General features: G+C 41.7%; 1 protein-coding gene across 1 annotated transcript in view; it reads right to left on the bottom strand.

Annotated features, from left to right (window-relative positions):
- ANGPT1 (angiopoietin 1) overlaps positions 1–16,897 on the bottom strand; it is a 143,124-nt gene that overhangs the window by 18,287 nt on the left and 107,940 nt on the right. Inside the window, exon 7 of the mRNA XM_035125358.2 lies at positions 8,012–8,181. Within this exon, the coding sequence (XP_034981249.1) occupies positions 8,012–8,181 (170 nt within the window). The remainder of the gene's footprint in view (positions 1–8,011; positions 8,182–16,897) is intronic.

The following is a 16,897-nucleotide window of genomic DNA, read 5'->3' as shown; positions in this document are numbered from 1 at the left end:
CTGATCACCTCATCTGTCTCCTGAGAAATCTCTATGTGGGACAAGAAGCTACAGTTAGAACTGGATATGGAACAACTGATTGGTTCAAAATTGGGAAAGGAGTACGACAAGGTTGTATATTGTCTCCCTGCTTATTTAACTTATATGCAGAATTCATCATGCGAAAGGCTGGACTAGATGAATCCCAAGCCGGAATTAAGATTGCCGGAAGAAATATCAACAACCTCAGATATGCAGATGACACAACCTTGATGGCAGAAAGTGAGGAGGAATTAAAGAACCTTTTAATGAGGGTGAAAGAGGAGAGCGCAAAATATGGTCTGAAGCTCAACATCAAAAAAACCAAGATCATGGCCACTGGTCCCATCACCTCCTGGCAAATAGAAGGGGAAGAAATGGAGGCAGTGAGAGATTTTACTTTCTTGGGCTCCTTGATCACTGCAGATGGTGACAGCAGTCACGAAATTAAAAGACGCCTGCTTCTTGGGAGAAAAGCAATGACAAACCTAGACAGCATCTTAAAAAGCAGAGACATCACCTTGCCGACAAAGGTCCGTATAGTTAAAGCTATGGTTTTCCCAGTAGTGATATATGGAAGTGAGAGCTGGACCATAAAGAAGGCTGATCGCCGAAGAATTGATGCTTTTGAATTATGGTGCTGGAGGAGACTCTTGAGAGTCCCATGGACTGCTAGAAGATCAAACCTATCCATTCTTAAGGAAATCAGCCCTGAGTGCTCCCTGGAAGGACAGATCGTGAAGCTGAGGCTCCAATACTTTGGCCACCTCATGAGAAGAGAAGAATCCTTGGAAAAGACCTTGATGCTGGGAAAGATGGAGGGCACAAGGAGAAGGGGACGACAGAGGACAAGATGGTTGGACAGTGTTCTCGAAGCTACGAACATGAGTTTGACCAAACTGCGGGAGGCAGTGCAAGACAGGAGTGCCTGGCGTGCTATGGTCCATGGGGTCACGAAGAGTCGGACACGACTAAACGACTAAACAACAACAAACTCAGGGCACGAAGTTCTTTAAAAAGCAGCTAATTTCTAAGTGTAGGTAATCAGTGCAGAAAAATCAAGAACTGGAGAGGGTATTCCTGGAAATGTTTACAGAAATTTGAAATAAATAAATGTTGCCTTGGAATCCTTGATTTGCTTTCTAAGGACATAATGTGGGTTTCAAGAAGTGCCAAGATGAATTATGTGCCACTAAGACCCCAGTTTGAAAAACACAAACAGCCTGTTAAACATATTTCTACTCCCATGGCGTCATTTGTGGCTCCTAGAGTCAGATATGAGTGAAAGGTTCACTCATTGTCATCTATTTATACTTTAAGCTGTTAGCTGGTGCCATACTGACCAGGCCAGGAGGGTTCAGACTGAACCCTGAACACTTTTTTTTCTTCTTTTAAAAATCAGAGTCATGGCCTTATAAAAAAAAATCTGCAGTTCAGAATTATGACTCTGTCTCTTTAAATAGAATCAGGAATTAGGTACATGGGGCTTGTTATTACTGCTAAACAGAGTAATAAAGACCACTAAATAATGAGTTTGCTTTATGCATGGTTCGGTTTGCAGCAGATTGTCAGGGAGATTTAATGCAATCATGTATTTGGCAGGTCTTAGTTTTCCATACAGATAAAAGTCTCACGTAATTGCTTGTTTGTGGAATCTCCTGCCTCACCATGTCCAAGGATGGCCTGCTTTACCAAAGACAGTCCTCTATTTAAAGATGTCCTCTTTTGGAATGGCTGTCGAAGTCCAGAAGGAAGGTTAAGAAGCATGAGAAAGGAGAGCAGGAGTATTGAACTAGAGCATCAACAGGACATGATCAGGACATGACGTAGATCAGTGACAGGACACCTCCAGCAAAAATTGCACCAAGCTTCTGAATTGGCCCTTCCCAACCCTCTCTCTAGGCCACACCCCTTCTCCCAGGATTTCTCCCCCTGCACCTTGAGGAGGAATTTCTGTGCAACTAATGAGCATGGGGTGGAGGCAGACAGATCATGGGGAGGCAAGCTTTAACCAAGAAACAAGAAACAAGACAAAACAAACCCTGTATTTTTTGAAGCATTTGGCTCACACCTACTGCAAATACCTAGTGATAATTGATGACAGCTTTCTTTTATTTTCTTTTTTAGAAAAAAACAACACAAGGCGGGTGAAGGGTGGAAATTGATAGATGATGAATGAATGTGTCCTGTCTAGCTGTCAACATATTCCATGGACTGGGATTTGATTGGATTAAGCTACAACTGTGAGTTTACAAACCTTACGAGAACAATAGCGTCAGCTTTCAGCTAGCCAAACAACGTTTCTCTTAACGTTTGCTAATGCTCAGAGGTAGCTCACACAGTGCCACTTCGGACTTTGGTCACTCAACTGATAAAGCACTTTGGCGTTGTTCCAAAATGGGCCTCTTGCTAATGGGTACTAGATTAAATCACTCCACGTTTTGGTATATTCCAAGTCATTCCCGAGAAGTCATGGTAGACTGTTGAATGCAGGAATAAATCTCCATGTTGAGAACGTTTGCAAAATATGTACAGAAAGCACACCTGCTAAAATCTTATTATGCGTTGCATTCTACCGCGTTGTGTTCTACAGACATATGGCTTGAACAAGCTCATTTGGGTTATGATTGAGTTGATGAGAACTTGGAGGTTCTGTAACCAGAGAAAAAGAAAATTGGGTGTCCCAACCCACCTAGGCTGTTCTGGAGTACATCCTTCCCATTGTGATATCATAATATTATGCCCTTCCCTAGCTCTGATACCATTATTGGCTGTTGATGCGGCTGGAGGCAGGGGAAAGCACAAGAAGGCAATCTCATGGGATGGGTGAAATGTCCCCCACATTATATTTGAGAGTGGAGAATGTAATGGCAGGATGCTATCCCCATGTTCAGTGCAACACGTTGTTTGGTTGTTTCATTAATTCCCATCACACTGCTTCTTGCCATTGCCCCCCCTCCATATTTTCTCCCAGCCACATTATTTAGTAAATTCCCATCTGAATTTTGCTTGCAAAATCAGAGAGAAGTTTATGTTCTGGTGTATACTATTTAAATCAAATACATCTGATGAATGTGAATGCTAATGTGAAAATTTGTTTCAGCCAAATATTCTAATTTGAAACAAACACACATGAAAGCTCAAAAAGTATATGCAAGGCATGCCAGAAACAAATGTGCATTCCCCATGATTACAAAGTCTTCTGTTTAACTCTCTTTATTTCCTCGTATAGATATAGAAAGAGATTAATTTGGCCCCTGGAATGTAAATAAGAATATTTAGCCATTATTTAAAATGTGTATCTAAACGGCCCTTGCTTGAATAGAGTTACCCTGTGGTCTAAAAGGATACTTGGAGATAACCAGTTTAATCATTTCTGCATGCAAATACTGCCAGAAAGTAATATTAAAGAACATATAAATCGATGAGATACGTTCAAATTCAGGAAATAGATCATCATTCAGCATTGATTAGTAAATGCCACTTATTATCAGCCAATACTCTAAGCTCCTTCGCACTTTTTTATACCCATCTGGGATATATTTTATCTTGCCTTCTCAGAATATATATATATATATATATATATATATATATATATATATATATATATATATATTGATTGCAGCTGTATCATAGCTGCCAAGTTTTCCCTTTTCTCGCGAGGAAGCCTATTCAGCATAATGGAAAATCCCTGAAAAAAAGGGATAACTTGGCAGCTATGAGCTGTATGGTTCTGAAAAGTGAGGATATTTTTTTAATGTACATGTGTTCAGCATTACTGCTTTCAAATCAGAGATCCTTTAGGCTAATAAAAAGTAGTAGAAAGAAGGAAATACAAACAGTTAGGAGAATAAGCAGAACATGTCTGAAGTCACCAATTGGGAATGATCCAGGCTGAATCAAAACTTTCTATAGTGTTTTGTTGAGCTGCATGAAAAATGATTTTCCATATTTTCTCAGGCATAATATATCACTCCATAGCCTCTGAATCCTTACATCAGTGATTGCAAGGAAATGTTGGAGCAGCGTTATTTGTCCTTTGATAAGGCATTAGTGTGCTGAATGCAAACAAAGCGCTTCTTCCACCTCCCAAGGCTTCCCCCCCCCTCACTCCTTCACGTTGTTTTCTGTTTTCTATTTTAGGTTTCCTTGAACTAATGCCCAGGCCAACTTGGAAACCAGTTTCTTTGCTGGTTCTTATTATTCCTGATGGAAATGGTAGTATTTGGAAGTTAAAAATGCAGCGCATCCTTGCTCCGTGTTTTCTTGCAAACAGGAAATATTGGATGCAGGACCATTGTTGCTGTTAATAGTTTCATCAGCAAGAAAGATCATTTGCTTGCCTGAAAGGAGTCTGTTTCCCATGGGGGATATTCAGAGTAGATGCAACCGGCAACTAGCAATGCGAAAAGAAAGCAATAATGGATTTTTTGCTCAGTAGGCACTTCTTGGGCTTGCTATGCACAATGTGAACCAATGAAAGTTGCGCCATCAAAGGCACAGACACGCTCTGCTCTGTGGTAGGTTGGCCAGCTGTTTGGCATCCAGCCTTAACATTTAGCTCCCTCCTCAGTTCCTCAGCCAACTTCTGTAGCCATCCTAGATTTGGCAAGGGAAGTGAGACTTTTTATTCACGAGGCTGTAACAAGTTCCTACACTAACGCCTTGATGATCAACATTGTTTGGTTAAAAAAAAACTGAGGGGGGGAGGCCATTGGCCAAGCTTAAATCTCCCAAGATGAAGAGATTTGCATATTGGTAACACGCCTCATTATTTTAGCAGCTCTCGCTGCATGACTTATGCTACTTTGTAAAATATCATGATGGCACAATATAAATTGACACATAGGATTAGTTTTGACTACTCTGACCAGCCTGCGCCTTCCCATAATGTCAGATAATTTTCACCTGTGACCTGATCATTTTAACCAGGGCAGTCTCGACTCAACATGTTACAATAAGTCACCGGGTGGCTCGGGGCAGCCCTGAACAGATACTGGTTTGACATTAGGGATGTGGGTGGCACTGTGGTCTAAACCACTGAGCTTCTTGGGCTTGCCAATCAGAAGGTCGGCGGTTCAAATCCCCATGACGGGGTGAGCTACCGTTGCTCTGTCCCAGCTCCTGCCAACCTAGCAGCTCGAAAGCACGCCAGTGCAAATAGATAAATAGGTACCGCTGTGCAGGAAGGCAAATGGCCTTTCTGTGCACTCTGGCTTCCATCACAGCATTCTGTTGTGCCAGAAGCAGTTTAGTCATGCTAGCCACATGACCTGGAAAGCTGTCTGAAAGCAAGATGAGTGCCACAACCCCATAGTCACCTTTGACTGGATTTAACCATCCAAGGGTGCTTTACCTTTTACCTTTCCTTACTGGTTTGACAACAGATGTTGTAACAACTAAAGCAAGCTGCCTCCCTAGCTGGTTTGGGGGTCCCTCCTGGTTCTGGTGTAGGTCAAATAAATGTGCCCCCATCTCCCTCGTTCTCTTATATTCAGGCAGATGGCCAAGGCAGCTCTGAAAGGCCCTCACACAAATGCACACATGTGCAACAGTAGAAGCCTGGCTGGAAACCTTAAAACCCACTGCCACTACACAGGAGACAGATTGAAGAAAGAGAAAGATGAACTGCCCCCACCCTCCTGGCTAGGAGATAGGTGGAGTCATAGATCTAAAGAAAAGTATAGACTCACACATGCTGGCCAGCTTGCATTTTGACTTGAAATATTTGTTTAGGACTTCTCAGAAGTAAGTAAAAGCACAAAGCAGGACAGGGGAGCACCAGCCCACAATGCTGCCCTCCTGAGAGGTGCCAGAACTGTGCTCCAGCTGGAGGGAAAAGCTGGAGACTAAAATCTGAGACTAAGGGTGCATTCAGATGTGCTTTTCCCGATTACAAAGCTAGCCCTTCTATTCTGGATTTTAATGTTCCTTTCACACTGCATTACCCGTTGCATCATGGTACTGTGGCTTTTGGATTGATGTGGAGGGAAGAACAGTATGCCGGAACACTGGCCCATATTTCATCATGCAAAATTACAACTGAAAACTCCTGTGATTTTCCAGGTTAACAAATGGATTTTTTTTTCCTGGCCGCAAATAACATGGAAATAATCGCTAAACTAGATTATGCTTTTACATCCTGTGAAAGATCACAAAAAACATGGAAATTATCATGTAAAGAAACATTAGAAAAATGGAACTTCTGAAAGTCCTTCTGAATGTAGCCTGACTTTGGCTAGATGAGGCTATATTCGGGTGCTGAGAGACAAGAGTGCTTTTGCCTTCATTTGTGTTAATAGAAAGTCATCCATATGATTTTGTGAGTTTACAGACTTTGAAATTGTACTAGACAAGCTGGGCAATAAGGAGACAAGCACCAGTATATCAAGTCCATGAGATTCCCCTTTTACTGATGGATCTTGGCTCCAACAGATAAGAAACTGAGCTTGGCTAGAGAGAGAACTGTGCAGCTTAATCTCAGCTATAAGATCACTAGCTAGTCTCTTATTTCTACCTTGGGAAATGTTAATCTTTGGGGTTTAAACTGATGTAAGCAGAATTTTTTTATGGCTTAAAAAAAACCCACCACCATTATTTCCCCCCAGTATTTTCAAAACATGCATAAAATTAAGTCAAAATTCAATAGTTTGGTGATTTCTAAACCTGATTATAAACCAAAATGAACCTTGTTGCACTGCAGATGATGGAACTGGATTTGCAATAAGGTAGTATCAGCTCTCAACTCTATTCTTCTCCCTGCAAATAGCAGTGGCAGCAGCTGCTATGCTACAGGCAAGGACAGTTGTATCTCTCTCCGACACACCCTTCACCGTTTTTCCCTGGCACTGGGAACAATGTCATGGCAGCAACCAGGTATAGGAAGCTCCCAGAAATGCAGGTCCCTGGGTAAATTACCTTTCCCAGTCAGTTAGCATCCGTGTCACCACCATAATAATGATCTATACACCAGGGGGAGTGGGGGGGGGCAGAGATACCTCCTTCTTTCATTGCCTCCCTGCAAGATAGGTGAATGGTGGAAAGATTTGTGGTGTGGAGGAGTTCTTCTCTGGTTCAGATTATAATCCAAGCCAGAGAAACAGTCAGAACTTTAAAAATAATAATGAGGTGAGCATTATGAGTCCCAAGTTTCATATTTTGAGCCAAGGAATTGGCTCAGTGACATGATTTAGGTGCAACAATATATCCAGTGAATTCAAGAAAAGAAAAGAAAAAAGTCGCTGTATTTCAGAGGGCTGATTCAAGCACTTAAATTCTTTTAGGCTACAACTGTATGCACACCTACTGTCAGGAGCAAGCCAGCAGTAAATCACACTGTGCAAGTTTGAGTTAACTCTTTATTAGCAAGAACGCGATCTGCACACCTACCTGGGGGTAAACACCACTGAACATAATGAGACATACTTTGAAGTAAACATGGGTAGTTGTGGGAAATATCTCTAGAACGTTATACCAGCAGAATGGGGATGCCTTGTCAAACATGACCACTTTATATCTACATGTCCATAGTACAGTGGTGCCTCGCTTAACGAATGCCCTGCTTAACGAAAGGATTTTTAGAGCGGAGGTTGCCTCGCTAGACGAATTCGTTTTACGAAAAATTCGTCTAGCAAATCGTGGTTTCCCATAGGAATGCATTGAAATTCAATTAATGCGTTCCTATGGGCAAAAACAAATTCAAAAAAAATTCAATGCATTCCTATGGGATTCGCTAGACGAATTTTTCGTTATAAGAAAAGACCCGTGGAACGAATTAAATTCGTCTAGCGAGGCACCACTGTATATGGATATCTTATATGTCAACAAGTATGTCAGTCAGTGCAGACAATACAGAATAGTCTGATTCATGTAAACGAGCTTCATATATTTTCTCATATTCCATCTACTAAAAGCTACCTTCCAATTGTATATGTTTGGTTAGTGAGTTTCTAATTCATTACATGCACACGGTGACAAAAACATTTAGACTCACCTGTAATTCTGCTTTTCATTTCCTATGTAAAATCTATCGTATTGTGAATAAGCCCGGCTTCCTTCCCAATCCATTAGTTCAATTCTTAGAGAATAGTGTCTTTGACTAGTGGTTATTGCAAAGATAAACTCATTCCCCAGCCAATATTCACCAGAAGGACTACCAAAGCCCTAGAAAAAAGAGATAATATTCAATTTATTGATCTTTGCTTACATTTCTTTAACACTTAAACTGTCACTTGAAGGGAAACCAACTTTCACAGTTGTGATAAAACTTGACTAATACCCACAATATTATTGAAGTTGTCAGATGCAATTTGGAAATATGAGCTCGTGTTTTCTTTGACAACTTTTATTATTGCTACCGTTTGTTGACTATGATGACATGTGATTGCTATGAAAGTTTCCTCATGTTCGAGGCATAGAGTTATTGCTTATTTTTCCCAACCCCTCATTTATTAAAACATGGCAAGCTTTAGGTCAGATCAGATGTACTCTTTGCAAAAGCATTAAAATATATCAGGTTGGATCCAGACAAAGTTAGTCATGCTTAAGGTAGCCATGATACCCTAATTTTCCAATTGATTTTGGTAGACCTTGCTCTTGCTTCTGCTGGACAGAACATTTATACTCTATTAATTACTTTGCTATATTACTTTGGTAATTATTAATTATATTTCTGGGTTGTATCCAATGTAGTGCTAGGCAACCCGTTCTGTTAGCACAAAGATTTCTGCTTGAGCAATGGAACTTCTACTCTCTTCTTCTCCTTTACCCCCTAAATTTGCTCTGGAATTTCCCCCAACCCTCTGGATCAAATTTGATAAGGATACAGGGCATTTGCAGGGGCAGGAGAAGTGGGAATCCCATTGCACAAGCATAAATCCTTGCACTTGTAGAACGAGTGCACTGCATACCTCCCCTATGCATGTGGAATTTTATTAAAGAGTTGGTTTTATGGCTTTAAAGCTATTAATTATTCTAGGATTTGAAAATGAATTTATTTATAAAATTAAAGGAATAATAATGCTAAACTTAGTTTGAATGCAACTCATGTTGTTTAGAAAATGCAAAAAAGGATGGTAAAAAAATTCCCAGGAGAGAATGGGAGAGATGGACAGCATTAGCTGCTAAAATAGCTGTCTGCTAATACATGACATTGAAAAGGAAAGTCCTTTTGAAAAACAGAAAGAAGACAGCATGTGTTTTCCAAACCGATAGGTTCTACACTTTTGTTGTGAGCCACATTAGGAACATCTGTGTAGAAAAGTGTCATAAAATAAAAATAACACCACTACTACCAAAACATAATGGCAGGCCAAAAGGATTACCATATCTATAAAGGCCTGTTACAGTTAAGCCACATGTGTTTGCCCACTTGATAAGGCTCTTGAAATTACAACATAATGTTATTTTTATTCATAATTTTGGCCTGGTTGGGACATTCAGCAGTCCTCTACACACACACACGTGTGCATGCCCGTGCGCACAATCAAATTGGCAATATTTAAGCTCCTGCTGACCTTGAAATAAAATTAACAACCTGGCAAGCAAAGGCAACATTGATTTGGGAGACAGCTAATTGCCCTTGTGGTGTGTTTTTAAATGGCACACTGTCATTTAAGTGGCATGCCTTTATCCCTTAGGACACCTGGCGTTTCCCATAGAGCCATTGGCATTGTGTGCCTGGTTGTGCAGCTGAAGTGGCAAAGCAGCAAGCATTGGTGCTGAATGCACTAGAAGAAAAGACATGACCCTGGACAGCTCTGTTGGACATCACTTTAGAGGGCTTTGCGCCCTAATGGGTCTAAGGACATAATGCATCACTCGGCTCTCTTTATTGCAATGGGGAGGATGTTTTCCTTGGCTCTGGCAAGGAGTAAGAAGCAGGGCTCACCCACACTTTCCTTTGTTCCATTGTTTCTTCCACCCCCCAGCCACCGTGATTTCCAGGCACAAGTCGGGGTGGTTTTTCTTTTGTCCTGTTTTTTTGGGGGGGGGCTGGAAAACCCCACTGTTTACTGCTGAATTGGAACAAATGTCAATCTGCAGAAAACCTGACTGACGTTTGTTCCAATTCAGCAGTATACAGCAGGTTTTCCTGGGGAAAGTAGGAGGACAAACCTAAAACCTCTCAGCCCTGTGCCTGGACATCACAGGGCAAATGTGATGAGCCCGCAGTTATAAAGACCACCATTTGTGTTGGTGCGATCTGATATGGCTACATTAAACCAGTCGTGTCCAATAACAATGGTCAATTGTAAAAAATGTTGCTTCAGTGACGTTCTGATCTGAGGGATATATAACAAAGGGAAGTGGAGACAAATGACGTTTTATTATGTTTCAGCTACTTAGCAAGAACCACCGATGGCCAATCTACATTTCCCTTTAATTGGGCTGCAATTAGCAAAGCTGGAATAACAAAAAGGGTCAGGGAGTCTATGTGAGTTTTGAAAGCAACTGTAAGGATCTTGCATGACTCTTAATAGAGCCACTCAGAAGTTGCAGACTCGATGTCAACAAGGGGACAGGGGGAAATCCTATGGATGGTGCAAAAGGGATTTATCACCATTGGCAAATTTCATAAGGGTATCCTATTTGAGTCGTCTTCCTTCAGCGTCATTGAACCATTTTCTCTCTTGCGTTGTTTATTTTGTCTGATAATGTCCATAGGAAGCTTTGGCTTCTTTTGTAGGCGCTGCCCCCAAATTGAAACCAGACACAGACAGTATAGCCTATGGGTTCATCTCTTGTCAGATAGCCCACTGAAGAAAGCAGTTAATATGTCAGGGTAAGGCCCCCACTCCCAATCTCAGCAAGCATGCCTTTCCAGGGACTATAAAGAATAATCGGGGAGATTCTCAAGCTTTACATGGGAATACGCAGCAGTCTTTGAACATTTCTGGCAATAATTTTATTACTGTTCATGATTTCTTTCTTTCTTTTTTTATGCACACCCCACTTTTTAGATATTTCTCACAAGGCAGTAACAAAAAACACACACACACCATAAACAATATGTATAATGTTTTGCGAGGGGGGAAACAACAATAAATTCAAAATGGTAAGAATAGCAATCAAAGCTAGCAAACATTGATAACCTTATACCCTGTGAATTTGTCAAATGCCCTTTTAAAGTCATTTAGGTTGTGGACACCTGTCATAATATCCCCATCCACACTTTGGTTAAGCAGAGGAAGGGAGATCTGGCCAACCAGAGTGTTCCTCTCTGTTTGCCATCCCTTATGATTAATGTTTTCTACCACAAGGTCAAAGTCTTCGTTTCACCCAGGCTGCCTGTGCCAAAAAGCCACAAACTCCCCCCCAAAACACCTCTACTGTGGGGTTTGGTTGTTAAGGGTGGGTGGTTAAAATAATAGAGACCACAAGGTTTCATGCACCAAGATTAAAAGCTAATGAAAAGGATAAATAGAAAGGATGTCCTTAGGAGAATTTTTTAAACATATGAATAGTTACATGCACACAATCAGTGGTGGGCCTATATTTTGGGGGCCTGAAGCTTGAACGGTCATGGGGGCCCCTTTGCAACCAGCAAAGAGGTCTGGGTAATGACTGTTACCTTCTTCAATGGGGTTCTTCTGTGACATATTACCAAACCTTTACAACACTTGCGCTGCTGACTCTCAAACTTTGATTAACACAAAATTGATAAATTTGAGTTGTGCGACTCATATCACGTCTACTAGACCCATTTTTTTTATTTATTAAAAAAAGCAATGTTGAATAAAGTCACTCCTGGGGCTCCTCTGGGATTAGGGGCCCTGATGCTTAAGCTTCATTAGTTTCTTAGTAGACACAATCAATCCCGCACGAGGAGCAAAGTACAGGAAACAAAAGCAGTTTGAACTTATCCCAACAGCTGAGAGTTAAGGCCTTAAAGTTAAAAGTCCTAGAAACCTTATTGGCGGTTTGCAACTTCCTCTGGCTTGTCATCTTCCAACACCTACATGATTTATTGTTCTTCTTGAGATCCATGCCAGTCTGACATTCATTGCAAGTAGCTAGCTAAATATACCTTTGCATATCCCAGACTACAAACAGACACAAACATCAAAGAAGTGCACTTTTGTCTGAATCCCGTTTGTAGACTGGCCCACCCAGAATCCACACCTTACCTCATTATTTCCTAAAATGTCCTGAGATGCTTATCTAAGAGAGATAGCAAATTAACCCCTTGATTTCCAAACCAAACTATATACAATATTTCTATTTCTTTTTAAGCAGCCCGTTTCCTTCACAACCATCACTATATCTTCTAGTAACAAATTCCATAGTTTGGCTACAAATGGTGTGCATCCTCATGCCTCTTCCATGTGCCTGCAGAAGACCCACTGGCTGTCTTCTAGCTCACCCACCTGAGCCAAATCTCAGACAACCACAAAGCAGCCATGGTTTTTCTCTTCTCTCACCCAGGAAGATGAGGCATGAGGAGACCTGTTTGAGAAACCAGAGCGGGGTCTCCTCTTGCCACAATACTATTTGAAATAACCCAATCCCATTTTATCTTAGAAATTAAGTAGGGTTGAGTCTGACTAGCACAGGCATAGGCAAACTTTGCCCTCCAGATGTTTTTGGCCTACAACTCCCATGATCCCTAGCTAACAGGACCAGTGGTCAGGGATGATGGGAATTGTAGTCCCAAAACATCTGGAGGTCCGCGTTTGCCTATGCCTGAGCTAGTACTTAGGTAGGAGGCTGATTGGGAATCCTATGTGACTTGACCTCCTATTTTGTGTTTCAGTGAATGTTTAGCTCCAGGCTCTCTGGAATGAAATGGGATTTTCCAGGTCCATTTCAGTGGGGCTTTAGGCCTGATTTTGGAACTGAAACTGCCTTAGTCACCCTGTGAGATTACTTTTGCTGAGAGAGGGGTGAGAGAGCCTTCTCTTGAAGGCTTTGGATACCATCAGTCATGGTATCCTTCTGGATAGGCTGCCCAGAGTAGGGGAGGGAGGCCTTCCTTTGCAATTTCCCCTCTCCTGTGTGGATGGTGAGTGTTAGTGGATTTTTGCTTCACCCTACTTCCATTTTTCCAGTGCATCCACACATCTGGGGACCTGATATTTCAGGGTTCTGCACTTTAGATGTTTGTGTGGTATGGTGAAGCTGGAAGATGTGATGTCTGGGGCAAGGCTAAGTGGTACACCCGTCTGCAATGCATAAGCAAATCTTCTGAAGGGGGCTATAATTTCCCCAACATAATTTATATACAATGCAGCCAAGCATTATGCGTTACGAAACAACTCTTTTTGCTAGAGCTGAACTCTCCTTGTCCTTTCTGACCAGGGAAGGCTGCCATATGGGTATTATTTAAATAATACATGGGTCGCATTTATTACAGCATCCCAAGAAATGCTGTACTCCGCCGAACCAAACAGATATATAGCCGCACGTCAACACAATTCCTCAAACAGATGTTATCCAGTAACATTCACAAAGGGAGGATAGCGGATTCTTTTTACCACAAGCTCAGGCAAAGAAAGTGCGATCAGCTTTTTGTTCAGTAGCTGAGAAATGACTATAAATTAATTAAACAAGGATGTATGTGGTGGCTTGTGGTTTTATCTAATAGGTTTGCTGAACTGCGTGGGGTGGAAGTGTCTCGGCTTCTGGTTACATGATTTTTGGCACAGCAAGTTTCTTCCTCTGATCTTGTCCATCCATACCACTCAACCTTCTCCTTTCACCCAGCTGCAAACAGTTTGGTGAAGCAGTAGCATATACCTGGACTCTTGATAACTGAGCCACTATTCTCCCATTTCTCATAATCCACCCTGGCCTTTCTCGTATATTGTAGGCTTATAGGCATTTAATTTTGCTTCCAGAAGATGCCTGTCTGTAGCATTTCCCCCCTTTAATGTCTAGATTGCTGAGGCACCACAGAGTGTTTCAGGGGTCCCTGTTCAATTCATACCACCTCAAAAGAGATCTGCCTTCACCTCTAGAAATCCTCAAACCCACCAAAGTCCCCTGCCATGGTTTGGAACTCATCTGAATATAATGCACATCCTTATCCTAGTTAAGTATGCCACGAGCCAGAAACAAGGACCTGAAATAATCTAAAGTAGCTGTATTTAAATTAACAAAGAACCGTAAAATCAATAGCATGAGTAGTTTAAAAATGCGGAATATTTATTTTGATGAAAAACATACCCTTCAAGCTAAGCCAAATATTTTTTGTTTGACAAATGCATGTAAAAGTGGTTTTCCACTTTTAAAAAAATCATTAGTAGTGAGAGCAGAATGGAAACAGTGAAGTAGGCATGACTAACTCTGAAAACACAAAGCCTTTTAAAAATGTAGTCAACACCTCATTTGAGGGGGGAAAAGGAAAATATTTAATCAGGAACAATTTCTTCCTAATTTAATAAGTTGGTTGACATTACGTCTTCTAGTTTTAGCCTTGTGATGTACCCTGGCATCCTTCAGAAAGTCTTGAAACTTCTCTATACCCTGGCACCCTCTGGAGGTCACAAGGAAAGCTAATTTCATTTGTCACAAGATCATATGGAGAAGTGCTGTCAAGTTGTTCCTTGTGTTCCAGAAACCCATTAGGCTTCAATTACATTTGGGCATTTAGTGACAGTAGCCCCATGCTGTGGAACAATCTTCCAGCAGAGATTCAGCAAGCATCATCAATTTTGAATTTCAGGCATCTCTTGAAGACTTTTTTTTAAAAAAAAAATGCTGACAGCCTATGCAGTTGTTTAATTCCACCCCCACCCCCCGTCAGTCATTTTAGTGATTGTTTTGTACTGATATATTGTGAATTATTTTTGTACACCACCCTGATGTTATAGTATACAAATGGCAATATATAAATACTTTCATAATGGAACAAAAAACCCAACTATTTAAATAGTCGTCCCTTTATCTCTGGGATTAAATGCAGAACAGAAAAGCCCAAATCAGTGTTAGATACCACCATCTATTGACTTCAGAACAGGAGTTCAGAGGAGGTGACTGAATAAGAATAAGGGTGGTGTAGAAACATAGCTGCCAAGTTATCCCTTTTTTAAAGGGATTTTCCATTATGCTGAATAGGCTTCCTCGCGAGAAAAGGGAAAACTTGGCAGCTATGGTAGAAATTCATTATGTCCTTTAGACTTCCGGTTCGTCGCGGCGGTGAGAAGGACGCAGGGACTTCGCGTGCCGAGGTCCCTGGCTTCTCGGAGGGGGGGGAAGTCCGCAGAGCGAGCGGACTCCCCGTAAAAGCATCGGATCGAGAGTTCCGATGACTCAGGCGTCCAGCGGCTGCTCCGTTTGGCGGATCCCCCGCCGCCCGAGAGCTCAATAGAGCGATCGTGAGCCGGTGGGGTTGAACCGCGGGAGCCATTTTGGGCCACATCTTACCTCCGGGAAGCGAAGCTCCGAGTCCTGACCCGGCAAGCGGCGGATTCTTCCGATTTGATACTAAAGATTCCTAAAGAAGTAAGTGGAACTTTGATCGGGATCCTAAATTTGCTGATTGGAAAATAGGAGAGACTTAAAGAAACGGAAGCCGGTCTCTTCCTAATGGGAAACTGGGAGGCGTTTGGAAAAAAAATCCAAAGCTGAATAACGAAAGAATTTGAAACTGTGGTCCCGAGAGGGAAAAAAAGACTTTTTGGAACCATCTCAGCCCCCGAGTCCGGCACCCCTTGAGGTACAGCGGCATTAAGGGGAAGAGTGTTTTGACAGCTGTCAAAAGCTGTCAAACTGTTAAAAGACCGGGTGGATTGATTGCATTGCTGTGAACAGAAAAAATTGTTTGTAAAGGTGAAAGAACTATTTAAATTGGAAGTAAGAATGGATTTGGGACTGAGTTAAGAATCAAGAGAAAGAACAGCCAAAATGGAGTCGATCGTCTGAGAGAGGAATTTTCCAGTACCCATTGTTCCCTACCCCCTGTTTATCTGCGGTTACGAGAGGTATGAAAACAAAGCTGTCTCGAGCCTTTCAGGAGATTGTACTGAACTACTTGCTGTCATGGGAAGATTTCTACAAGGAATGGCAACATCCCAACTTACCACCAGTTGAGATTGAAGTCCAAGTCCAGGACTTAGAGGATAATTTAAATTTAAATTTGGAGACTGCTGATTTTGAGACTGTGTGTGAGGAGAAACAATTGGAAGAGGACTTGGACTGTGACAAATTTGTTTGGGATGAAGCAAAATATGACTTCCAAAAGGAAGAAAAACAACCAGAACAAGAAGATGAGAGACTAAGGGACTTAAAGTTTAATGGTTTTGAAGATCCTGGAGGGGTTAAAATGTGGAGTGGGGTGTTTGAGGGATGGGAAGGACAGGGGCAGGGGGGGGCAAAGGCCTGGAGATGGACTTGGGAAAGAATGGGTGTGGGGTAAAAACTTTAGTTAAAAGGTATTGTTTTGGTTTCTGAAAGACGGTCTTCGAAATCTTGGCATGACAATGGAAATGCTGAACCAATTGGGGGAAAAAGACTTAGGGAGAGGAGATGGAATGTAAAAAAGAAAGGGAAAAAAGTGTTATGTTTCCTTAAGGGAGTATAAGAATGGCTTGGAAAGAATTTTTAAGTTACTGTAAATTATTGCAGGTTAAGCGAGGTGTTTAGGCAGAAAGCTGCCTGCCCCCCTCTCCTTACTCTGAGGCACTCAGTGGCAGGGGGTGCCCAGAGGGGCGAGGAGGAAATGGAACCTTGGAAGTGCTGTACCCTGCAGGCACCTCTTGTGGCAGGAGGGGACCTGTGGGAGGGCAGCATGAAAAAGGAGGAGGATTGAGTTAATATTATAAGATTAAGATTTGAAGCTGAGTTGGAAAATTCGCCACAAGTAATCAGAATTTGTAAGGAAAACCATGAGGAAGACAACCGAGGGAGTCACAATTAAGATGTCAAAATAATAAGAACT

This window comes from Zootoca vivipara, chromosome 8, assembly GCF_963506605.1.
Source record: "Zootoca vivipara chromosome 8, rZooViv1.1, whole genome shotgun sequence".
Classification (NCBI taxonomy): domain Eukaryota; kingdom Metazoa; phylum Chordata; class Lepidosauria; order Squamata; family Lacertidae; genus Zootoca; species Zootoca vivipara.
The sequence above is the reverse complement of the archived record's forward strand: the minus strand, read 5'-3'. Positions and strand labels throughout refer to the sequence as shown.